This window comes from Phyllostomus hastatus, unplaced genomic scaffold (genome assembly GCF_019186645.2).
Source record: "Phyllostomus hastatus isolate PE091 unplaced genomic scaffold, TTU_PhHast_1.1 phas_scaffold_46, whole genome shotgun sequence".
Lineage (NCBI taxonomy): Eukaryota > Metazoa > Chordata > Mammalia > Chiroptera > Phyllostomidae > Phyllostomus > Phyllostomus hastatus.
The window spans coordinates 19,606,220-19,632,394 of NW_025334032.1; the positions used below are offsets into that span (position 1 = coordinate 19,606,220).

The following is a 26,175-nucleotide window of genomic DNA, read 5'->3' on the forward strand; positions in this document are numbered from 1 at the left end:
ATGTTCTGCCTTACTCATGACAGGTGCTTTTATTTTTAAATAAAAAAATTAGATAAGGAATCACACAAATCCACTGGAGTCTTGTATTTCACTGAATTTCCACAAAAATGAAAAACAACTGCTTCCTAAAATTTACAGTAGTTGAATACTGTTACAGTGACCCAGCCACTGAGCAGACTATGAAATGCACCACTTGGCAAGTGTCATTAAAGTGAGGTATCGACTGGCAACACATGCGAAAATTAAGTTATCTTGAAGGGCCTGCTATGTGGCATTCAAATACTGTAAAATAAATTGGGGGGACGGGGCTTTTGTGTGTGAGGGATGTCAGGGTGGGAAATAACAGTTAAAAAGAAACACTGTATAGATCCGAGCTGAAATATTCCTCAACCTGCAAAATCCTCACTAAGAATGTGATATAGGAGTTGGGAAATAAAGAGAAGTTCAAGTTCAGCAGGCAAAAAAAAAGTGAAGAGGGCACTTCCAAGCATTCACATTTTTGTGTGCATTTCCTTTGTTTTACTGTAGTAAAATATTTAAAATTTATCATTTTAACCATTTTTAAATAGCACAGTTTTGTGGCAATAAGTACATTCACTTTGTTGTGAAACCAGCACTACCAACCATCTCCAGGATTTTTCGTCAACCCAAACCAAAATTCTGTACCCACTAAATAATGACTCCTTATTCCCTCCTCCCTTAACCACTGGCAGTAACTATCCCACTCTGTTTCTGTGAATCTGACTTCTCTCGGTACCTCATATAAATAGAATCCTACATTATCTAGGACTGACTCATTTCACTTGGCACAGTGTCCGAAAGGTTCATCCATTCATCAGTTAAGGAACACTTGGGTTGCTTCCACCTTTTGGCTACTGTGACTAATGCTGCTATGAACATAGGTATACAGATCTTTTTGAGTCTTTGCTTTCAGTTCTTTTGGGGAGACAGCCAGAACTGGAATTGCTAGAACATATGCTAATTCTTTTTAAAATTTTTTGAGGAACCACCACATTGTTTTCCATAGTGGCTGTGCCATTTCACATACCCACTGACAGTGCACAGGAATAACCTTTACTCCACATGCCTGCTAACACTTACTTTCTGGTGCTTTGCTGGTAGCCATCCTAATGGGTATAAGGTAGTATCTTATTACGGTATTGATTTACATTTCCCTAATGATTAGTGATGTTGATCAGCTCTTCATGTACCTGTTGGCATTTCATATATCTTAGGAAAATGGTCAGCTCAGGTCCTTTGCCCATCTTTAAATCAGATTACAGCCACGTTCTGCTTAATGACAGGGATATGTTCTGAGGGACTGGGTACTATACACACAGCAGGAGGTGGGGCTATGAAATTAGCTTCCCTGCCCTGGGGAGGCAGCAGGCTGAGACCAGGGCCTACATGGCTCATTGTTTGGGGCCCCGCGTCAGGACTAGTAGGGTGCACTGAATATCCCAGTCGGGCACGGCCAGCTATTTTGCTCAGCAGGCAGGAAAAGCCATGGGCTGTGCTCCCTGTTCAAGTGCCATGATAATCAGGCTGTAGGATGGGTTCTGCAGCTTCCTGTGTGCTGTCTGGTAAGGTTCCCTGGTTGGGTGGGCTGAAGACCTTATTCAGCAATAAGTGGGGCTATGACTCAGCTTTTCTGCCTGGATGTGGGCAGACCAGGCTCCAAGGCCAGCAGAACTGCTTGTTTAGGAAACCAAATTAGGCAGACCTGTACTCTGCCAACACCCCTAGGCAGACTACTGAAACGTCACCGTGGTTCCACAGATGAGCAAAGCCACTGGTTGGGACCACTATTTGGACTCTGCAGTTAAGAACTCAGACTGCCAAGTGTTGGTTATTAAAAATCCCTCCCTGCCTTTTCTGTCTCACTGAGATCCGCATGGGGCAAAACCAGAGCAAGGGCTCCCACAAAGCAACACACAATGCTGGGGGCCCGGATATAACCTTGAGCTCTCTTCTCACTGGTGGAACTGTAGGCTTAGGGGAGACCTCTCAGGGTGGTGCTGCACTGGCCTGGGGGAGGGGCAATACAGCTGACAGCCATTCCCCTTGCTCTTCTAATGGAGTCTGTCTTGGCCTCTGTGATATGGGGTGGAGTGGCGGGGGGGGGGTCCTTCAGCTTCACTCTGAAGTTCTAGGGTTCCCCCAGCAATATCCTGGCCATGAACAGTTGTTAGTTCTTCTTGCGAGGCGGAGCAAAGTCTAAAATGACCTATGTCACCATTTTGGTAATGTAAACATTTTACTTTTGAAAAATAGTTTTGTAGGGTATAGAATTTTAGGTTGGTGAGTTTGTTGAGTTTTTTCTCTCTCTCTCAATACTTTAAATATTTCACTACACTCTCTTCTTGCAAGATTTCTGAAAAGCTGACTGTAATTCTCATCTTTGTTACTCTACAGGTAAGGTGTTTTTCTCCTCTGGCTTTTTTCAAAATTTTTTTCTTTGATTTTTTTGCAGTTTGTGTATCATCTGTCTAGGTGTAGTTTTCTTCTTTCTTTCTTTCTTTTTTGTTTTTGTTTTACACTTATAGTTTTTATCCTGCTTGGTGACTTCTGTGAGTTTCATGGATCTGTGGTGTGATGTCTAACATTAACTTGGGGAAATTCTCAGTCATTGTTGCTTCAAATTTTTCCTTTCTCACTTCCTGATATTCTCATTATATGTATGTCACACCTTTTGTAGCGGTCCCACAGTTCTCCAGTATTTCATTCCAAATCCTCACACCCAACATTTTTCTTTTTGTTTTTCTATTTTTGAAGTTTCTATTGACATATTCTTTAATTTTTTTTTATTTTTCAATTACAGTTTATATTATACACTATGTTGTATAAGTTTTAGGAATTCAGCACAGTGGTTAGATATCGTATACTTTACAAAGTGTCCCCCCATCCTGAAATTTCCAGTACCCACCTGGCACCATATATACTTATTATAATATCATTGACTATATTGCCTATGCTGTACTTTACATCCCCGTGCATATTTTGTAACTACCAATTTGTATTTCTTAATCTCTTCACCTTTCTCACCCCATCCCCCAAGTGCCCTCCCCTGTGGCAACCACCATTCTGTTCTCTGTATTTATGAGTGTGTTTCAATTTGATTTATTCATTTATTTTGTTTAGATTCCACATATAAGTGAAATCATATGGTATTTGTCTTTCTCTAAGTTATTTCATTTAGTATAATCCCCTCATGGTCCATCCATGCTGTCGCAAATGATAAGATTTCATTCTTTTTTTGTGGCCGAGTAATACTCCACTATATATAGATATCACAGCTTTTTTATCCACTTGTCTACTGATGGGTACCTGCATTGCTTCTATATCTTGGTTACTGTAAATAATGCTCCAATGAACACAGGAGTGCATTTAGTATCCTTTCAAATTAATGTTTTGAGTTTCTCTGGATGTTTACCCAGCTCTATTTTTAATTTTTTGATGACCTACCATACTGTTTTCCACAGTGGCTGCACCAATCTGCATTCCTACCAACAGTGTACAAGGGTTCTTTTTTCTCCGCATCCTTGCCAATACTTGTTTGTTGATTTACTGATAGTCATTCTGACAGGTATAAAGTGATAACTCATTGTGATTTTAATTTGCATTTCTCTGATGATTAGTGAAGTTCAGCATCTTTTCATGTGTCTCTTGACACATTCCTTAAGCTTAAGATTCTCTTCTCAGATGTGTCCAGTCTACTAATGAGCCCATCAAAAGCATCCTTCACTTCTGTTACAGTGTTTTTGATCTCCCGCATTTTTTTATTCTTTCTTAGAATTTCCATTTGCCTGCTTACATTGCTCATCTGTTCTTTCATGCTGTCTACTGTATTCATTAGTGTCCTTGGCATATTAATCATAGTTGTTTTAAATTCCTGATCTGATAATTCCAAATCCCTGCTATATGTGGCTCTGGTTCTGATGCTTGCTCTGTCTCTCTCCAAACCATGTTTATTACCTTTTAGTATCCTTATAATTTTCTCTTGATAGTCAGAGACAATGTACTGAGCAGAAGGAATTTCCATAAGTAGGCCTTTAGTAATGTGGTAATAAGGTGGGGGAAGGGAACCATTCTACAGTTCTGTGATTTGCTCTCAGGCTTTATTGAGTGTGTGCTACTGAATTGTGAGCCTCACATAACCTTCTCCACCCCCACCTCCCCTCACTTCCACCGCAGCATCAGGACGACTACTCTCTCCCTTCTGCCTCACTGTGGCAAACCCAGTGGGTCAGGCTTCTCTCTGCTTCTTTAATTCTCAGTCCATATTCAAGTCAGGTGGGCTGAGCTCAGCACACTGGCAGCCACTCAGATCCTCATCGCATTCTCCAGTCTAACTTTCCTAGGGCACCTTGCACTCTGGTTACAGAGCAAATATTTGACTTCATTTGATTCAGTACTCTTCTAGCCAGAGTATTAAAGATGGGCATGGGGGTATGAATCAGACACCAAACTCCATCCCGAACCTCTAAAGGTGACCATGATCATCATCATAAGTTAGTTTCTTAATCTTACAATCACTCTAAAAAGGTAAATGTTGAGATCTCAATGAAAACCCAAGGCTCAGACAGGTGAACTTCTCGTGGTAAGTGGCTAGCAGACCTCCCTGGAGCTGTTCACAGCTATGCTGATTCATGAGGACAATGAATCTTTGTGGAGTGACAATAATGGGTGATGGACTGTGGTGACTGTTATGCAGCTCTGTAAACTGACCAAAAACCTTGAAACTGTACACTTACATGGGTGAATTTTATGGTAAGTTAATTATACCTCAATAAACCTGTTCCTTAAAAAATAAACATAGAGGGTGAGTGTAGGAATGAAACACGAACTTAAAAATCATTGCAATATTGTGATCAGGTATTACTGGAAAACAAAGTGAATAAACTTATTGGGAATGCGCTCACTTGTCATGGGGTTTTTATTATATCACATCATATTATGCCAAAAGGCAGAATGATTTTAAAAAGAATCTGCCTTTCACACTTAAACAAAAATAAAAAATAAAAAGGCATGTACACTTTAAAATTCTGATGGAAACAAGAAATACATTTCACTTTCTAAAAATACCCTATTCTGACACAGGCATCTTAACTGTAAAGAAGAGAATGTCCTTTTGTGAGAAGCACCGAGCTCCATCACTAGGCGAGGAAGACACAGGCTAGTAACTCGGCTTTCTGAAATAAAGGATCGGACTATATGTACACGACTGTAGCATACTTTGCAAATGAAGAAAAACTTAACTATAGATGTTAAGGTTTTTTTTTAGTTGTTGGGAGTACACTGGTATCAAGCTAGACATTACATCTTTCCAAAAGATCCACTAGGGAATTTTTAATGGGCAAGTAAAAATAATTTCCTCCACTTTGATTGACAGGAGGTGAAATTTTCTCACCTCTAAAAATGCACATGTGTATATCAGAACATACACTTACAAAATGCTCACTGAAATCCAAACAACTGCTGTCTAACATATTCAAGGCACTATATTAGCCACTGCATGCATATTATGCTGCATTTAGAAATTATATTTATTATATTTTCTTCTCATGTCATTTTTTAACAAAAATCAAAGGCTTAACAATGGCTAACATATGAAGTTCAAAATCATCAGCAAATTAGAGAGAAAAAACCACCTCTCTTACAACCCAGCCTCCATAATTCACTGCACCTCAGTGATTCGAAAATTGCTTTGGACCCTGACTGGCGTGGTTCAGTAGGTCAGGCATTGTCCCGCAAACCAAGAGCTCGCAGGTTTGATTCCTGGGATGGGGCACGTGCTGGGGTTGCAGCTTTGGTCCCCGGGTAGGGGCTTGCTAGAGGCAACCAACTGATTTTTCTCTCGCACATCGATGTTTTCTCTCCCTCTCTTTCTCCCTTTCTTCCCCTCTCTATAAAAATAAACAAAATCTTTTTAAAAATTGCTTTGGGACAAGTAGGCTACTAACATTATAATCACATTCCATCTGCTCACCAACCTGTCTGCTGTGCATATTTTGAAGTTAAAGATAATGTGAAGCAAAGATACAATATCTATAAATTATACCACTTTCATCCTCATCTTTGTAGATATTAAACCTATAATAACAATAAAGTCTTGAGAAATTCTAAGTATTCATTACAACTGCAGCATTGAGATTCCAATTACATGGAAAGCAAACTTTTTATAAAACTTACCCTTCTAAAGCTAAGAACTGGATGGCAAGTTTTCCAGTTACTTACATACCCAAGTTCAGCATATTTGAGATGGCTGAGAAGAACAGGTACTTAGAGATTAAACGTTGTGTGAGGTATAATTTAGAATTTTTTTAACACTCACCCAGGGCATGATTGGGATTCTTAATAAAACTGTATGTCATTGAGCTATGTGAGACAATCTCCCCTAACTCTAAAGCCTGACCTCTTTCCTTCCTTTAACACCCACATCTGGGACACTGGCCCATGTTCAATGTCACATGTAGCTAACAAATGCCTAAGGGTTGTAAATTCTTTAGTTCAAAATCTCCTTCAAGTTAATGATCATTTTTTCATAATTAGAGAATTTTTCTTTTTCTTTCCTTATCTAGTATTCATTGCATTTCACTCAATTTATAAACAGAACAATCAAACTAATAATATCCTTTACACATCCACTATCTATATTTAGATTTACCCTGACTTAATATTCATAGAGACTATCTCCTAAATTTGTCTACTGAATGTGTGAGTTCCAGCTAATATTAACACTACAATTATTTTACCAAGACCTAATAGATGAGTATGACAATGATGGTGGGAATGTTAAATACTGCTCTATTTTTAAAGTATTTTAATGATGCACAATGCCTATGTAGAAAATGTTTAATAATATGAACATCTCAAATAAAGATGGAGTTTTATTAATTCTTTATAGTTAAATATCTCACAGTTTTATTAGTTTTTTCCATGGTTAGTTCTCTTTTTACCAATAACTCTTAAAGCCAACCCTGCTACCTCTTTGCCCACACACTCAGGTTTTTCTTTATATATTGAATATATTCACTATGTCTATCATCATTGTCTGACTTATTAGCAATTTATTTTCGTCTCAGTTTTCTCAGTAGTAATTATCAACCTATAGGTGGCTATCTGGAAGATTAAAATGAGAATTACTTTTGAACTTCTTAGATCAAAATATCACATAAACATCTTGATCCAAAGTGACTCGAGTAAGAAAGTTCTCATTTATCTACATCTGCTATTAAGAAACACTGTGCTGATGAACAATCCCATGTATCTGGACACACCAGGGCATCAGGGTGATAAAGTTACTTAATAGAAGTAACTCATTATAAAAATGTATTACCATGATTTATCTTCTTTCGTGAAAATAAAATAATTTTAGCTCAAGGTAAAAAAATATTTTAAAATAAGACAAAGAGGCACCCTTTTATTTAGGATACAAGTTCAAATATAAAATGTATAGAGAGGGAATATCAATTTTTCTTCCTGGAGGGCTCTGATGTTGGCAAATAAAAAATCACGGAGAATTACAACAAAATGATAATGATAACTTAAATGATAAAGATAACTTAAATTCAAGGCAATAAATTACATTCATAGCTAAAGGTGGCTCATCTAAATCAATCCAAGGTAAGAGAAAAACTCTCTTAATTGAAACTAAAACTGTCTTTTGAGATGGCCATTTTCTATAGAGCAACAATTGAAACTACATTTCAATGGATATGTACTATTATCTAAAATAAAATTAGAGTCAACACTGAGTTACGTAAAATATGAAAAGGGACTGAGTAACGAAAGGAAGTTCTAATTTGCAGGGTGTCCCACCCACGGCCTATGGGCCGTGTGCGGCCTAGAATAGCTATGAATGCAGCCTAACACAAAATCGTACATTGACTTAAAATCTTTTTTTTGCTCATCAGTTTTTGTTAGTGTTTGTGTATTTACTGTGTGGCCCGGGACAACTCTTCTTCTTCTAGTGTGGCCCAGAGATGCCAAAAGTTTCTATTTTTGAAAAAAAAAAAAAAATTTTTTTTCAGAGACTGCGTAGCAAAGGGACTCTGGAAACAGTTGTCAATTTCAGAGCCAGACCCTTGGATTGGATAAAGAATTAAAGTACCACGTGAAATAATAAGTGTTAGTTATTCCATTGCCTTTAACTATCATTCTCCAACAATACACACAGATGTGAACACAGGTATGCACTCTCACTCACAGGCAGCAACACACAAAATAATGATAATGAAGAGGGTGGAGATACTGGGAGAGCTTCTCTACCCACTGAAACCAGCCAACAAATGGACAGCACTGGTTTCCTGGAAAGACCAGCCATAATGAAAGTTCGCAACAGGAAAGAAGGTCAAGAAACCAAACAATGGACTGCTGTCATTTAAAACCACATCTGTTTTAAAGCTCTGGGGTTTCATGACACCTGATCTGAAAGACAACGATCCCGAAGTTCCACCACCTCACCTAATTAACCAGGGCAATTTGATAAGCAAGGGCAGACAGAAAACAATTTAATTTAGGAGCAAAAGTGATAAAGATTTTAAACTGCTCCTGTAAAACGAGTTACAGGGTAATATAAAATAGCAAAGGCTGTTCCATGATACAAGGTTGTAAAATGCTCTTTCAGAGGTAAGAGAACAGCTGTGTATCAGGAGAAGCAGAGCAAATGCTGCCGCGCCCCAGATGGTGGGGGCAGTGGGGCCGGGCAAGGGGGAGCCTGGAGGCACATGATTTAAAACCAGTTTCATTGTGTCTTAATTAAAGTGAGGCTGGATACATACATTTTTAATATTTGTAAAAATCAGGGAAAGAAAGATTTATTGCAACTCCTAAACACTGTTGTATAGTAATGGCAATAAATAAGACTGTTAATTTTCCTAATAAGTAATACTGCACCCATTTTCCCTTTTCTTTGTTAGATTCTCTGAAGATCCTCATGCAGCTACATTTTAAACAATTCTAACAAGTCAGAAGCTCCTGTATGTACTGCCGCTCACCTCACCCCATTCCATCCCCATCAGAGACAAACTGCTCCTTACCTTTTATTTCATCATTTGTATTAAACCGCAAAATTTCTTAGGCCAGGGAAAATGGCTTAGCACCTTACGTACTTTTGTTCTCCCCAAATTTCCAGCACAAAGTGGTTCAACAAAGAGATGCTTTATGAATAATGAATGACTGAGCAAAGGGTCTGGGGAAGAAATGGTAATTGTCCTGCATGAGGGAGCTGAGACCTTCCGCAGGCAGTTTAGCTAATGGCACCCTTCCCTACAATTTTTATGTGTGTTTTCCCCTTTGTACAGTCCACCCCTGCCCACCCACCCCCACGCTGTGTCTCCTTAGGCGGAGAGCCTGTCTTTTCATATTTGTATCTAGGGCACAGCACTGGGCCAGACACAGAAGCAGCGGCTAAAGACTGGAATAGATGAATGAATGATCTTGGTTACCTAACTTGCCTGGGGGAAGAATACTAGTAATTCTAGGAGCATTTAATGAGACTAAAAATGTAACATAAAACTCTCTTACTTCACGCTGCATCGAACGCTGGCGCAGACTTTCAGGCATGGTCGCTGCCCAGCACAGACCTTGAGAATGGGGCTATGGGGCTACAGTGAAGCGAGGCAACCTGTGCTGCTGTGGGGGCTGGGGCGCCTGGGGACAAACCCTGGCTTTGCCACCGCACTCACTGTAGCTCCTGACCTGTTAATGAAGGCTTCTTGAGTTCATTTTCTTCATATAGGAAATGAGAACACTGGACTGAGGTAGTACTTTTCAAAAAATTTTTTAAGTACAGATACCTTTAAAAAGAGAAGGTGTACCTAGAACTCCAAATATGTATTTTAAAAAGACAGCAGTGGGGCTGCTTTGGTCAGCTGAAGGAGGCGGGATGGTTGTGGGGGGCAGAACTGAGTCCCATCACCCTCCCCTTTCTCTGCTTTCCCCTCGCTCACATCGCTCACATCGATGCCCGGGCCGAGGGTCCCTAGGGCTCCAAGGAATGCAGTGAGAAAACCAATGACCAAAAAACCTCTGAGGTCCCTCCAGTTATACCACTCCATGATTCTCTAATTTGATTTCTTCCAAGGCTCTACATCAACATCAACATACCTCCCTTGCAAGTGAGTATACATTAACCTTAAACATTTTGTAGCAGCATCTTGTAGCTGGGCTGGCATTCAAACCCAATCTGACTTGAGATCTGGCCTTTGGAACACGATGCTCTGTTGACTTGACAAGATAGCCACAGAAGCTTCCAGCTCTCGGGTAAACTCCTACTGCCCACACATGGGCAGTGCCCAAGATCAAGCTTTCTTATACCAAATTGCCACTACACATAACCACACATAAAGCCTACTGTAACAAATTCAACAGTGTGAATATGCTTATAATATTTCATTTTTATTAATTTTCTCTAGAGTATATTCTATATAGGCCAGGACATGCTTTTACTATTTCAGCAAGATTCTAAGTATATTATTCAATATTTATGGAATTTTTCTAGGAAACTCACCTTCACTAAAAAGAGATAAGTCCAGAAATAGTCACTTTGGATCTTAGAACATTAATTTATATTTTAATGCATTTTCCTTGAAATGATACATTGTCTTTAAGTGAATTTCATGCTATTTGTGTATATATACAGATGCCTAAACCATCACATACACTTGTAAATATTATAGTCTCAACTTAATCTTTGAATCCCTAATTTAAAACCGTACCATAATGTTGGGAACCGCCCTGACTGGTATCAGAGGCTGAAACCCCCGCCTAGCTAAGGCTAAGGGAACGCCCTTGGAACTGTAAGCCAGCAAGGAGACAAAAGCTTATCTTCCTGGCAGGAATGCTGCTTCTGCTGCTTTATTCATAACTGAACCCCAAAAAGCTTGGTCGGTTAGCCAAAGATGGGTAAGATTCCCCACGGGGGAACGACCTAAGACAGGCACGATCACTTTGGGAGGCCCCCCAAAAGAAGGACTTGGGGGGCTGCAGCAAAAGGGGGTGATGGACCCTCGCTCCTCAGCTCTGACATAGCCTGAGTTCTCAGCGTCTGGGAAAAACCTCCTTGTCTCTCGGTTGCCTTAGTTCCCTTGCTCCACCTAAGCCTGAAACAATGACAGGGTGGTGCAGCTCGGTACTGAGAAGTGCGGATTCCCCAGGGTGATCAGGCCAAAGAAAGAATATGTAAAGTACTGTGAAACCTTCTTTGTTTAGAATGCTCTCAGTTGAATGAGAAGGGTCTTAGGAGGAAGTTATTTTGTCGTTCAGTCTTACAGCTCTTTGACCCCCAACTCAATAGACCGGCAGAGTTCTTTGTTTTCTATGGTTCCTTACTTCCCCCTAATGAGTACTGTACTTTACCTGAATTATTATGCAAAATGAGCCTAATAAAAGCAGGTATGGACTGTAAATTGGCGCGCTCCCCACTAGGGGGGGTGGCCATTTCGTCCCTACTTCTCCACAGAAACTAGTTTGTCTCTGTGCATGTGTGTTTTTTCTCGCGTGTTTATCGTCGAGCCATCCACAGCGTTCCGTGGTCACTGCTGGCTGGTGACCCACGCGCAACACCATAAGATCTTACAATTAGTGGAAACAATTCGAGTGGTATTGATAGTTTCTGTTCTTTCTAGCATTACATGTGAGATGCAGTCAACTGGTAAACCACTTTTCCCCAACGTGCATATGAAAGGACAAGATTTACCCCTGTGTTACGATTATGTAAAGAAGTCCATTGCAGATTGCTATGTTAGGCCACGGAGTGGAAAAGCATTTATGAATGCTTCATATGAGTGAAAAATCAAAACAAAATTCACATGTAGTTTTAATTAAAAAACATATTTGACCTAACTTCTGACTTCATTAAAAATTTAGTAGAGATTCTTCCTTAATTTGTTAAAGATTAAATTCTTAACTGCTACACTGATCAGTGAAAATTTCACAAGAATGGTAGGTATCGCTGGTCTACACAGAGTTATGCAAAGTTAACCTGGAACAGTATCTCCAAAGTGTGTACCTGGATACCCTACATTTTACTGTCAGGCAGGCTTGGGAAACACTTCAGTGCACTCCTCTCCGGGAGACAGACAATATATACTGGCATTGTATATGCCTCTAGAGGTCAGATAGTTAAAAACATTTTTTTAGCTTATTTTAAGCTATCATTTCTCAGGCTTATCTATCAATATCCCAATGTATCTAGTATCATAGGAAAATCGGATTGGAAACCTTGGTCTATGATGATAGGGCAGAGAATTAAAGTAAGTGGGTGGTACCAAAATCATTTGTATTGGACTTTGGAATGTATGGGATTTTATCAGATTTCCTTTTAAAGTGCTATTTTTAAAAACACATGAAAAAGAAAATTAATTGCCTACAAGCATAACAACCAGATTAAAAGAAGAAAAAGAGCATGCTGGGCACCAAGAAAAAGACAAGGATACTTAAGGTTTTGTACAAAGTAGCTGAGACACTTGTGCGAAATGAGAAGTGTGCATGCACATTAGGTTCTCCTCTGGGGTCGCCTCTCAGGCACACAGGGGACAATAAGGAAGAGCAAGCTGATCACTTATTTATTAAAAGGCTGACATCCAGCATACTTACGCAGCCCATTCAAGCTTCTCATTCTTGATTGAGTTGTACAGAGCCTGAAAAGAGAGAAAACAAGATGGAATTATTCTCTTCATTCCATTCCACATTTTGAATTCAGACAATGACCAAAGCCAAAAGGCTTGAGGGAGTCAGCAGGTGACCCCCCCCAGCCTCCAGGCTGGTCTTCCTTTGTGGAGCCGAGGACACACGGGTGTGGCGAGTGGGCACAGGGCAAGCAGCATTTTGTGAAACAGCATTTTCACAAAGTAAAAAAAAAAAAAGTTCTTTTATAAGTAAAACACACACTACTGTATTACATTTTACCACAGTTAAACATTACTATAATATTTATATCCTATTTAGGACATGATTAAAATTAGACCATGTCCTCTACTTTTCTTATGGTCTCAGAGTTTCACTAGTTTAGATATTGGAGTACTCACACCTTTTTCATTAATGAAGTAAATATAACTATTTTCACAACTTAATGAGCAAGATACATAGAAAGAACACTAGAGACAGATTATTTAAAAATCTTAGAATAATTTCAGAGTTTCTATACCAATGACTGAAGCAGCTTTCCCTGGTCTAACTTTATGATCCTGCTTTATAGTTGGTGTGACAAGTGTGTGAGGTGGCGGAGAGGGGACAGAAATCCCCTATAGAGCCTCGGTCACAGCAAGGACAGGGGCAGCCTAGGGCTGCCCCCGAGTCTCCCAGCTCTGGTATCACATGTAAGGGTACTTGCAATCACCTTGTTCCACTATGACAATGGTTCAAGAAAACGCACGCCACGTCTCGACTTTCTTAATTTTGAGTAAGGTATTATAAAGAAAAACACAAATGCACATCTAAGACAAAAGTCACAACAGCAGCTTGGGGACATAATAACATCAGTCAGAAGTTGAAACATTTGTCTTCCAAGAAGGACATGGCCCTATTAGACTCAGCGAAGACTTCTTTTACTTTGAGGTGGGGAAAGGTGGGGGATCAGGTGCCATCCAATCCCTTATCTCTGAAAGAGCAAACGGCAGATTCAGACCGCTTCCCAGGTAGCAGAGCAGAGGGAGAAATGCCTTGTGTTCTCATCTCTGCCTTTCGCCTGCCTTGTCCAGGTGCAGGAGACGGTCTGCACGTGTGTAAACAGAAGATTGCATGCCAGCAGTGAGTCCCCTTTCCAGCAAAAGCACTTCCCAATTTAGTTAAAATCTACATAGGTTACAGATTGTATATTATTTAAGGTTCAATCCATGTATCCTTAGCCAGCATCTTGACAGACTCTGGGAATTCTTCAGTGTGGCTGCAATAGTCAATTTAACTACCAGATAATCATGGGAGCAATTAAAATCAGGATGCATTTCATTATTATCAGGACATGGTGATGCGTGTCCTCAAATACAAAAATGACAAAACAGTAGATTAAAATAAGGGGTAGATCAAGGCACAAAAACCATGCTGTAAATTACATGCTCTTTTGAAGGACTCAAACTTCCTGAAGACCTTAACAACCCGTTACAGAGCTAATGTCTCATGAGGCTGCAGTTAGAGGAGTGCAGGGAGAGTGACTCCGGAATCAAGAGACTCCAGCTGGAAAAATGCCTTTTGAATGGAATCTAGGACTTGTATGAACCATTTGAACCCACAAGTAATAATGGGCTGAGAAACTACAACTGAAAAGAGACTGATCATTAAAGGTTCTTTGTAAACTATCATACTTAATACTACCCAGAGTAACTTAACAATGTGCTAAAGATTTTTAAAAAAGTGTTCATAAACATAGTTGAAAATGATAGCTAAGTTCTAACATGAGAATATTTTGCTTAAAAAAATAGAGTTCCAAATTAGAAGATTCTTGTTACTCAATCAGCTGCATATGGTACAATAAAAATTGATTTTAAAGTATCTTGTGAAATTCAGCAAACTTGCCAAATTGTAAGTCAAGTCCTCTGTGTATATAAGAGGACAAATATAAAAGGTAGATAGTATTCTTAACTTTCTCAACCACAAAATTATAGATTTTTATGAATCATTTTGGAGCTTTATGGTGACCCATTATCTTTCTTTTTTTTTCTTAAGAAATCAAATGCGTTTTGCAAATGCATCCAATACTCTTATACCCTCACCACAACTTCCTATCTTTTTATCTACTTAGTTAAGAATTGAGCTCCCTGGGTTCCTCATCGTCACGGGAATCACTGCCTGTCCTGTGCGGTGTAGCCCCCATGCTCTGTCACCTCATGACCAGCCCTGTTAGTATCTCCTGTTGTACTTGTAGCCCTTGGCTGAACCCACTCTGACTTCCCCACATTCATACACCATATTTTAGCTAAGGTTTCTTTGGTTCCCAACACAAATACCTAATAAGCTCTATCTTAAGGGTAAGGGGGACCTACTAGTTCATGTGGCCAAACCATCAAGAGAAATGGATGGAGCTGGGCTCAGGGACACAGGAATTTAAAGCTCTCCCCACTTACCTCTCAACTCGTCTCTTCTTTCCACCCTGGACATCTCTACTCCTTGTTTCTTTACTACAAAAGAAAGGTGTCCACAACGAGCAACACCCATTTACATCTTTGTCTCTTTCAACAAGAGGAAAGCAACAGTTCTTTCTCCTAGCTCCAGTTTGAAAAGATACCAATGGGTGTGATTTAGGTTGCCTGTGTTCTCCACGGACTAATTCACGTGGCTGGGAGATGAGAGTCTATGACTGGACCCGCCCCTGGGGTATCTAAAAAGAGATGCTGGCACTAACCTAATCACAGGTGCAATCTCCCCGGAACCTCACAACCTTCCCTATTGAATGTGACTAATTCAACACTAGTAGATTAAATAACAGGACACATTCATGCCACTGAAGACTGATCATCCCTGGAGATTCAGCAGAGCCTTTACTCACGAGCCTTCTTTAACTTTTTGCCATCTTCCCTAAAATGAAAGGAGTGTCCCATCACTGCAAGGCTAAGCCTCTGGCACTGGTTCTGATACCTCCCCTTTCTGTGGTAATGTCTCCTTTCTAACTGGTTTCAAGCACGCGCATCTCTCCCAATCCCACTTCCACCATTCAGTTCTCACCTTTGTTTCTCAGCCTCATTCATTCTCATTCTCTCTCTCTCTCTTTCATCCTTACCTGAGGACTTTTTTTTTTTTTTAATTTATTGCTTTTCTTAGGGACGAAGGGAGGGAGAAAAAGAAAAAGAAACATCAATTTGAAAGAGAAACACCGTCCTTCCTTTTAAAAAAAATCTTGTTTTTTTTCCTATTACAGTTGTCCCAATTTTTCCTCCTTTGCCCTCCTTCATCCTGCCCCATTCTCTGCTCTCACAGTTCACCCCTGCCCTGTTGTCCATGGGTCATTCATACATGTTTTTTAACTATTCCCTTCCCCTTCTTTCCACTATTCCCCTGACCCCTTTCCTCTGGCAGCTGTCAGTCTATTCACTGTTTCATGTCTCCCATTCTGTTTTGCTCATTAGTTTACTTTGTTCATTAGATTTCTCTTATAACTGATATCATATGGTATTTGTCTTTCACCAACTGGCTTATTTCACTTAGCATAATAGTCTCCAGTTCCATCCATGCTGTTGCAAAGGGTAGGAATTCCTTCTTTCTTTCAGCTGCATAGTACTCCACTGTGTAGATGAACCACAGATGGGCACTTAGTCCAACTGTTTCCAACACCTGACTATTGTAAATAGCACTGCTATGAACCTAGGGGTGCCTAAATTCTTTCGAATTGGTGGTTTGGGATTCTTAGGGTATAATCCCAGGAGTGGAATCGCTGAGTCATAAGGCAGTTCCATTTTAAATTTTTGTAAGGAAATTTCAACCGTTTTCCACAGTGGCTGCGCCTGTCTGCATTCCCACCAATAGTGCACTAGGGTTCCCTTGTCTCCACATCCTCACCAGTATTTGTTGTTTGTTAATTTATTAATGATGGCCATTCTATCAGAGGTGAGGTGGTATCTCATTGTGGTTTTCATTTGTATCTCTCTGATGGCTAGTGATGCTGATTATTTCTACCTAAGTCTATGGGCCCTATGGATGTCCTCCTTGGAGAAGTGTCTGTTCAGATCATCTGTCCATTTTTTAAATAAATGCACCATTTTGTTACTAAATTTTCAAGAACCTATAGGTACTGAGTACAATTCTTATAGAGTTATGGCTTCATTATAAGCACAGTCGACTTCAAACATCAAGTACACTAATTAAAGTTGTAACTTCAATAAAAGGTCACTTTTTAAATAGTATTTCCTTTATTAGTTGCTCTGATCCGAAGTATACTAAAATATTTCCCCAAAGCTAACATCACTGAAAATCTTATCATCTACAATACCTGTGGAGCCTGCCATTTTCTCCTGCACCCCAGCACTGCCTATTTTCCAACTGGATTGTTTGTTCTCCCTGGTGTTGAGTTCTGTAAGTTCTTCATATATTTTGGAGATTAAACCCTTCTCCAATGTATCATTGGCAAATACGTTCTCTCACACAGATAGTTCCCTTCTCATTTTGCTGATGGTTTCTGTAGCCATGCAGAAACTCTTTTATTTGATGTAGCCCCACTTGTTTATCTTTTACTTTATTTCTCTTGCCCTAAGAGATGTATCATATAAAGTATTGCCACGTGGGATATTTGAAATTTTATTGCCTATGTTTTCCTCTTGGAATTTTATGGTATCATGAGTTACAATTAAGTCTTTTATCTGTCTAGAGTTTATTCTGGTGTATTCTTGAATTGGTAATCTAGTTTCATTTTTTCGCATGTAGCATTCCAATTCTCAACACCACTGATTGAGAGGCTATTTTTACTCCACTGTATGTCTGTAACCCCTTTGTCAAATAGTAATTGACCATAGGGGCATGGGTTTATTTCTGGGCTCCTTATTCTGCTCCACTGATTCATATGTCTGTTTTTATGCCAGCACCAGATTGTTTTTATTACGGTGGGCTTGTAGTATAGTTTGATATCAGGTATTGTGATCCCTCCAACTTTGTTCTTCTTACTCAAGACTGCTGCATCTATTTGAGGTCTTTTGGGGTTCCATATAAATTACTGAAGTATCTGTTCTAGATCTGCAAAATATGCAATTCGTATTTCAATACGCATCGGGTTGAATCTATAGATTGGTTTGGGCAGTATGGACATTTTAATGATGTTTATTCTTTCAATCCATGAACAGAGTATGTACTTCTATTTATTTGTATCTTCCTCAATTTTTTTCTTCAGTGTTCCATAGTTTTCTAAATAAAGATCTTTTACCTCCTTGGTTAAGTTTTTTCCTCGGTACTTTATTTATTTACTTATTTTGTTGCTACAGTATATGGGATTTTTTCTTAGATTTCCTTTCTGATAGTTCACTGTTGGTGTACAAAAATGCCACTGATTTCTGAATATCGACTTTGTATCTCACTACTTCACCAAAATCACTTATTAGGTCGAGCAGTTGTTTTGGTGGAACCAATAGGGTTTTCCATGTTGACTATTATGTCATCTGCAAATGACAGTCTTACTTCTTCTTTTCCAATTTGGATACCTTTTATTATTTCTTGTCTGATCGATGTGGCTATAACTTCCAGTACTAACAGCACTAAGTTGAGTAAGAGTGGTGAGAGCAGACAGTCTTGTCATGTTCCTGATCTTAACAGAAACACTTAGGTTTTGCCCCTTGAGTATGATGTTGGCTGTAGGTCTCTCATATATGGCCTTTATTATGTTGAGGTATGCTCCCTGTATTCCCACTTTGGTCAGCGTTTTTATCATAAATGGGTGGTGGGTTTATCAAATGCTTTTTCTGCATCTATTGATAAGATCATGTGATTTTTGTCTTTCATTTTGTTTATGTGATGTATATAACATTTACTGATTTGTGAATATCATGCCATCCTTGTGTCCCTGGAATAATCCACTTGATCATGGTGTATGATCTTTTTAATGCATTGTTGGGTCTGGTTTGCTAGTGTTTTGTTGAGGATTTTCACATCTATCTTCATCAGAGATAACTGGCCTGTAATTTTCTTTCTTCATTTTGTCTTTACCTGGTTTTAGGATTAGGATAACACTCGGTTCATAAAAAGAGTTTTGGGAATCTTCCCTCTTCGTGAAGTTTTTGAAATAGTTTGTGAAGGATCAGTGTTAGTTCTTCTTTGAATGTTTGGTAAAATTTGCCTGTCAAACCATCTGGTTCAGGGCTTTTGTGCGTTGATAGTTTTTTGATTACTGATTTGGTTTTGCTAGTTGTCATCAGGTTTTCTGTTTCTTCCTGGTTCAGTTTTGGAAGACTGAATGTTTCTAGAAATTTATCCATTTTGCCTAGGTTGTCCAATTTCTTGGCCAATAGCTGTTCTTAGTAATTTCTTAAAATCCTTTGTATTTCTGTGGTATCAGCTATTACCTCTCCTCTTTCATTCCTGATTTTAATTGGGTTCTTTCTCTTTTTTCCTTGATGAACATGGAGAATGGTTTGTCAGTTTTATTTATTTTTCAAAGAACTAGCTCCTATATTCACTTATCTTCAAATTGTTCTTTTGTCTCTATGTCATTGAATTTTACTCTGATTTTGATTATTTCCTTCCTTCTTCTTGCTCTGGGCTTTGTTTGTTGCTGTTCCTCTAGTTCTTATAGATGTAGGGTTAGGTTGTTTATTTGAGATTTTTCTATATTCTTTAGGTAGGCCTGTATTGCTATCAACTTCTTTCTCAGTGCTGGCTTTGCTGTGTCCCATAGGTTTTGTGTTGTACTGTGTTCATTTTCATTTGTTTCCAGATACTTTTTGATTTCTTCCTTGAGCTCACTGTTGACCATTCATTGTTTAAATATTTTATTTACTTATTTTTATAGAGAGGAAAAGAGAAGGAGAGAGAGAGAGAGAGAAACATCTGGTTGCTTCTCAAGCATCCCCTAATGGGTGCTTGGCCTACAATTCAGGCATGTACCCTGACTGGGAATCGAACTGACAACCCTATGGTTCACAGGCACATGCTCAATCCACTGAGCTACACCAGCCAGGGCCCATTCATTGTTTACTAATCTGTTATTCAGCCTCTACGTATTTGAATGTTTTTGAGTTTTTTTTCCCTTGGGGTTGGTTTCTAGTTTCAAGCTGTTGTGATCCAAGGTGCTTGATATAATTTCTATTTTCTTTTCTCTTTTTTTTATAGCATTTTTAAAAAGATTTTATTTATTTATTTATTTTTTTAGAGAGGGAAGGGAGGGAGGGAGGGAGAGAGAGAGACAGACAGACAGACAGACAGACATCAATGTGCAGTTGCTGGGGGTCATGGCCTGCAACCTAGGCATGTGCCCTGACTGGGAATCGAACCTGCGATGCCTGGTTTGCAGCCTGCGCTCAATCCACTGAGCCACGCCAGCCAGGGCAATTTCTATTTTCTTGAATTTGTTAAGGCTTGTTCTGTGTCCTACCATGTGATCTATCTTTGAGAATGATCCATGTCGGTTTGAGAACAATGTAGATTTTGCTTCCTTGGGATGAAATGTTCCATAAATATCAATTAAACCCATTTGATTTAGAGAGTTGTTCAACTCTGCAATATTTTTGTTGATTTTTTTTTTGTTTGGACAATCTATCCATTGTTGATGGTGGGGTGTTAAAATCTCCTACAATGACTGTATTACTATCTCTCTCTTTCTTAAAGTCCTCAAATATTTTCTTTATATATTTAGGTTCACCTATATTGGGTGCATATATGTTTATAAGGGTTATATATTCCTGTTGGACTACTCCCCTAACTATTATGTAGTGACTTGCTTTGTCTCTTATTATTGCCTTTGTTTTGAAGTCTATTCTGTCAGATATAAGTATTGCTACCCGTTTTTTTTTTCATGTCCATTTGCAGGAATATTTTTTTCCATCCCTTTACTTTCAGTCTGTGTAGGTCTTTTGTTCTGAAGTGGGTCTCTTGTAGGCAGCATATACGTGGGTCATGTTTTCTTATCCATTTAGCTACCCTATGTCTTTTGGCTGGAGTGTTTAATCCATTTACATTTAAAGTTATTATTGATAGGTACTTATTTTATTACCATTTCCCCCCTTTGTATCTGTGTTCCTCTCTCTCTCTCTTCATTTCTTCTTCACCTTCTCTTTCTTCTTCTAACAGTCCCTTTAGCATCTCTTGCAGGGCTGGATTGGTGGAATAAACTCTTTCAGCCTCCTTTTGTCTGGGAAGTTCTTTATTTTGCCTTCCATTTAAATGAGAGCCTTGCTGGATAGGGTAGTCTTGGTTGCAGGTCTTTGCTTTTCATTACTTGGAATACTTCTTGCCAATCCCTTCTGACTTATAGTGTTTCAATTGAGAAATCAGCAGATAGCCTTATTGGAGCTTCCTTGCATGTTACTAGCTGTTTCTCCTTTGCTGCCTTTAAGGTTTGTCTTCAAATTTTACCATTTTAATTGTAATTGGGACCCTCTGTGTTTCTTAGACTTGTGCGACTTTTTTCCTCACCAAGTTAGGGAAGTTTTCTGTCATTAGTTTTTCAAACAGGTTTTCTATCCCTTGCTCCTTTCCTCCAGTGAGTCAGCCTTGGGCTCCCACCACTGAGCTGCCACAACTACACTACTGAGCTCCCAGGGTGGTCTCTGCCACCAGGCTCCACAGTCAGACTCTGCCCATTCAGAATTCCCATGGTTCCTATGGTTCCCTGGAGTGGGGAGGCAACAGCTCCCTCTACCCCATAAGTTCTGTAGTCTCCAGATCCTGGTTCCTGGTGGGGAGCTTGGCTCTGTCCAGGGTGGAGGGCACTGAGACAAGTGTGGGCATCCAGGTGCAGACTTTCTGCAGGCTTCTTCCTGGGTAGGATATTTTAAATTCCTCAAAATGGCTCCCACCCCAAATTTGCACTGCCAGAGGTGCTGGGCTGGGCACAGGTAGCAGCAGCAGCAGCTGCTGCTGCTTCTGCACTACCAGGAGAGCCTAGGCTACACTTTCACATATGCCCAGACACTTGCCCGAGTACACATTCACTCATACATGCTCTCACTCACACTCAGCTGGATTTTTGAGCTGATTGCTCTGCGGTTTAGCTGCAAGTCTGGTGTGGGCCTGAGAGCAAATAGGTGAAACTTATAGATACTCTGCAGCCATCTTGGAGCCCTAAACCAAGTTTCTGAGACATGTTTCTGCAACTCTCATTTCCACTTAATCTGTTCTCTTCAATTCAGGCAATCTAGATTTCAGCCCTACTCCTCTACTAAAACTGATTACAATAAATTCATCAGCTTCTTTCAGTGCTAAATTCAAGACCACTTTTCAGTGTTCCTGCATCTCTTCACCTTTCAGCAGCACTCAGAATACTTCAAGTATTTTCTTCCTTATTTTCCGTGATACACAACATAGCCTTCTGAATTTTCTCCCATCTCCTTTGGGAAATCCTTCTTATTACTCCTGTCTTTCTCATCTTATCTCTTAAATAGGAGTGAACTTATGGGTTTATCTTCAGCCCAGGTGAACTCTTGTGAACTTCAGATCCACGTGCCTGCTGCACTTGGGTGTTCCCAAAGCATCCCAAACTCTGAAGAGGAACTACGACATGAAGACCTAGTGGAGAAAGTGTCCTTTCAATCTTGGTAAATGGCATCGATATAAAGTATTTAATTTGAGTATAGAAACATGGCATATAAAGCACAAGGTAGTTTCTGGTAATATAAACACTCAAATAAGAATCCTAGAACGGTTAGAATTTTTCTAGCATTTGTTCCATCTTGTACCTGCCTTCTAATGGCACAAGAACAAACTTTTTAGTACCAATGTTTGCCAAAGTGTTAAAACTTTCTAATTCCTGCTCAAGAGACAAAATAGAATTTCAGGGCTGAAGGGGGCTTTAAAGTTCATGAAACAAATTCTTCCTTTTGTGGATGAGGAAAATGAAACCCAATATGTTAACTTCTTTCAGGATCCTGTAGCTGGTTTTCACAAACCTTGATTTGGTAATCACATTTCTACTAGAAATCAACTAACTGAAGTTAACTAACTCCAGCTAACTATATTGTTTCCTCTTAAAACCAAACTTTATAGCATTGTAAATACATGGCTTAAGGCCTGTATGAAAAGGTAACAAGCCTTGTATCTCTTTTAGAGTAGATTCAAATAGTGCTGGTCACTGTAATAGTCTATTCTTAAAAGATGAGCTTTCAACAAGAGCCACTGTTGCTAGGACACAGGCTTGAAATGCGTTTGCTGGTGTGGATGATGGGTTTGCTGCATGGACCCTTACTCTCAGCGCACTTATGACCAAAGGTATTTGCCATATAAATGGCTGAAAGTGGAATCTACATCTCAGGAAAGTAATTTATCTCTAGCTATGGGTGGGGACATCTGAACTAGCTGTAAGAGAAGAAGGATTGTGAGTGAACACTGTCATGGAGGGCTGCCACTTCCCTGGAGCCATGAATTGGTAGTGGGGGGTACGTGGAAAATGTACTAACGTCAACCTTAATGGGCCACAGCAGCCTGTATAAATTATGTGCAGTGAGATGACAACCAGCTGTGACAGGCTAAATAATAAATCTCCCAAAGATGGCCAGGTTCTTAAGCCTGGGAACCTATGAATGTTTCTGTATATAGCATGAAGTTTGCAAGTGTGATGAAGTTAATGATCTCGAGACAGGAAGAGTATCTGGGCTGAAGTGGTGTCTCTATAAGAAGGAGGGCAGAGGGCAATTTAAGACAGAAGGCAATGTGAAGATGAACACAGAAATTAGAGTGATTAGACACAAGCCAAGATATTTCGGCAACCACCAGAATTCAGAAGAGGCAAAGCAGAGTCTCTCCTAGATACCTTGGTTTCAGACTTTTGGCCTCCACAATTGTAAATGAACACATTTCTGTTGTTTTAAGACACCAAGTTTGTGGTAATTTTGTTACAGCAGCCAGAGAAAAGTAATACACCAGGATTTAAATGGAAGACAGATTTCTGAATAAAGAATGACCATATCCACAAGTTGATTTTCAGAAATATTTCCAGAGTCAGTCCTTAGGTAAAACGTAGTCTTTTAGTATTGTTGTCTCAATTGAAGGTATGGGGGTACACACCAGAATCAGCCAAGAAATTTTTAAAATACTGATTATTGAGCTCCATCCCAGATCTACTCAATCATATTCCCAGATGAGGAGCCTATATCTGAATATTTCCAAATGCCTACAGACAACAGTGATATAAACCCTTGGTTCAAAATTCCCGTTTTACAAGTATACCAATCTTTTCTCTAACTGAAATTCCTGCCACTTAACCAGGAGCTAGACAACTGAGACTAAACAGGACAGGATGAGTCTTCAAATTCAAATGAGAAAGCCAAGTAAATTGCTTAAATTACAGAGATCAAGGTATCTTGGTCTAAACTTACTTTTAACTCTTTGTTCCTTGCTTTTAATTGCTTCTCAAGATGATAAAATGCAATTTTATTCAAGGCTTAGCAGTGCCATTGACAGCCCACGCGTGGTTCTCTGCAATTTCCCCCATTACCATGCATTGTGTGACCACGCGTCTCTCTCTCAGCACATCCTGCAGTCTATGAAATTCATGCGTTTTAGTTCAATCATCTTTAAACTCTAATTGTTTTTTCCCTCTGTGCTCCTTGAATTATTATGAAAAGCACAGAGGATAACGTAGCCCCCAATTTCCCTCAGTGGAGACTCACAGTGACCGTTGACTGACAGTGAAATTTTACACAGCAAAAATTATAACACCATTAGCACCCTGGCTGTCTTTTTCAAATGCGATGCTGTTTCATGCAGACATTCAGATCAAGCAGACTTTTAAGTATGTGCCACTCTGGAAGTGTTATTAGAGAAAGACTGTGTTTGAAAATGATATTGATGAAAAATTAATGATAAAACCAAATGAATTTCAAATTGTCTAGAAAAACTCAAAATATCTTAGAGCAATGGGCCTCAACTTTCATGTTCTATATTCCTTAAAATAATATTGAAAAACTGCATTACTCCCTCATCAAAGGCTTCTCTAACACCATATATAAATATAAACACCAAATATAAAAGAGTATTTATAATTAACTCTTCATTTGCCCCCTCTAATCCTGCTCATAATCAAAAAAGGTTATGGGTGAGATTTATCTGTCACTTTTTTTGTTAAGTGACAGAAGACAATGATCAAACAGTTAAAAAGGAAAAACAGTCTGGAGTTTTGACCACAAGAGTATTCACAGGTGGGTCCATTGTAGGGAGAAGTATACACTACAGATGAGCTTCTGGAAACTGACTCCCTTTAAACCACCTATGTTCCTGCATCCACTGGACAGTTTTCAGGTACCCATGTTCAAAGAGGTATATCACATATCGATATATTCACAAGCAACCTCACAGACATTCAACTTTCTAGCTCTCCTTCAGGGTGACAGAAGCATGCTCATAATAAAGTAACTTATTTTGAGTCCCCCCGCCCATATAGTCAGATCTATTTTTTAGATGTAAACAGAGTCAAAACTGGTGTCCTGGACAATTGACTTAACGTTGTGTTGTGCCGCAGGTACAGACCCAGCCGGGAATGGCAGAAACGTCTAACTGTGAAGTGCCTGACTCCACTGAGTAGAGGCACCAGCACAAACCTGTAACAGGCACTACAAAGTTAATTACAAAGCCCTCACCTTATTGAAAGGAACTCTGAGGTGTAATTAGCAGGTATAGTGCCTCTCATAATAAAAATTTTTGAGGACATTCTCTAAGCTAGAGTGGCATCATGCTAGGTGCAGGTGCGTCCACCCTGCTTTCAGGGGCCTCTTATGTAAGGATAACAAAATGTGTGGCTTCGCTTGCTGGAGAATTAGTCAGCTAGCGGAAGTGTCTGACCTTTTACTTCCTACTTACAATGTGCAAGGCCCTTTCACACACAGTCTCTAATATGTGACACTGTATTATGTGCATTTAGAGAAAAATTAAATGGAAGAGAGAAGAGACCCAATTTCAGGGTTTCAAGAGGGATGGACATCTGACTGTCACTAATTGGCCTCCTTAAGACAAATTAATTCATTTGCCTGGCCTTTATTTTCTAAATATGCAATATTACATAAGAATAACTTTTTAGGCCCCCTTCCAGATCTAACATTTTATGATTCCATAGGAAAAGGCTCTCAGAAATCATCTGGTCTAACTCTCAAACTAGTTCTTTCCCCAGGCCCTACTCCCTTTCCCTGTTTCCCCCATTAATTTTTTCCATTGCTGCTGATTAGCAGGATCACTGCCTGCCCTCAAATCTCAGGCATGACTCATATAAATTAACAAAGAAACATTTTAAAATTGCATATGGACAAGAATGTAAAAGGAAGATAGGGAGAGAGGGTGGGAAGGGGGAGAGAGAAATTGATCTGATTCTCTTAGGGGGAGGAGGTAATGATGAATCTGGTAAATTTCACTGGTAAATGAATTTACCAGATTCATCATTACCAAAGGGGGAAAATATTTATAGATCATATATCTGATCAGGGTTATAATCTAAAATAAATAAAGAAGTTACATAATTCAGTAGAAAAAATACAAACAATCTGATTTAAAAATGGGCAGAGGAACTGAAGAGATATTTTTCTAAAGAGGATGTGAACTGATATTTTCCCAAAGATATCC

The 26,175-nt window shown here is 39.4% G+C and overlaps 1 protein-coding gene across 3 annotated transcripts in view; it reads right to left on the reverse strand.

Annotated features, from left to right (window-relative positions):
- Positions 1-26,175, reverse strand: part of PSD3 (pleckstrin and Sec7 domain containing 3) — a 383,494-nt gene that overhangs the window by 81,070 nt on the left and 276,249 nt on the right. For all 3 annotated transcript variants that reach the window (XM_045821887.1, XM_045821888.1, XM_045821889.1), the window contains one exon: positions 12,601-12,644. In XM_045821887.1, the coding sequence (XP_045677843.1) occupies positions 12,601-12,644 (44 nt within the window). The remainder of the gene's footprint in view (positions 1-12,600; positions 12,645-26,175) is intronic.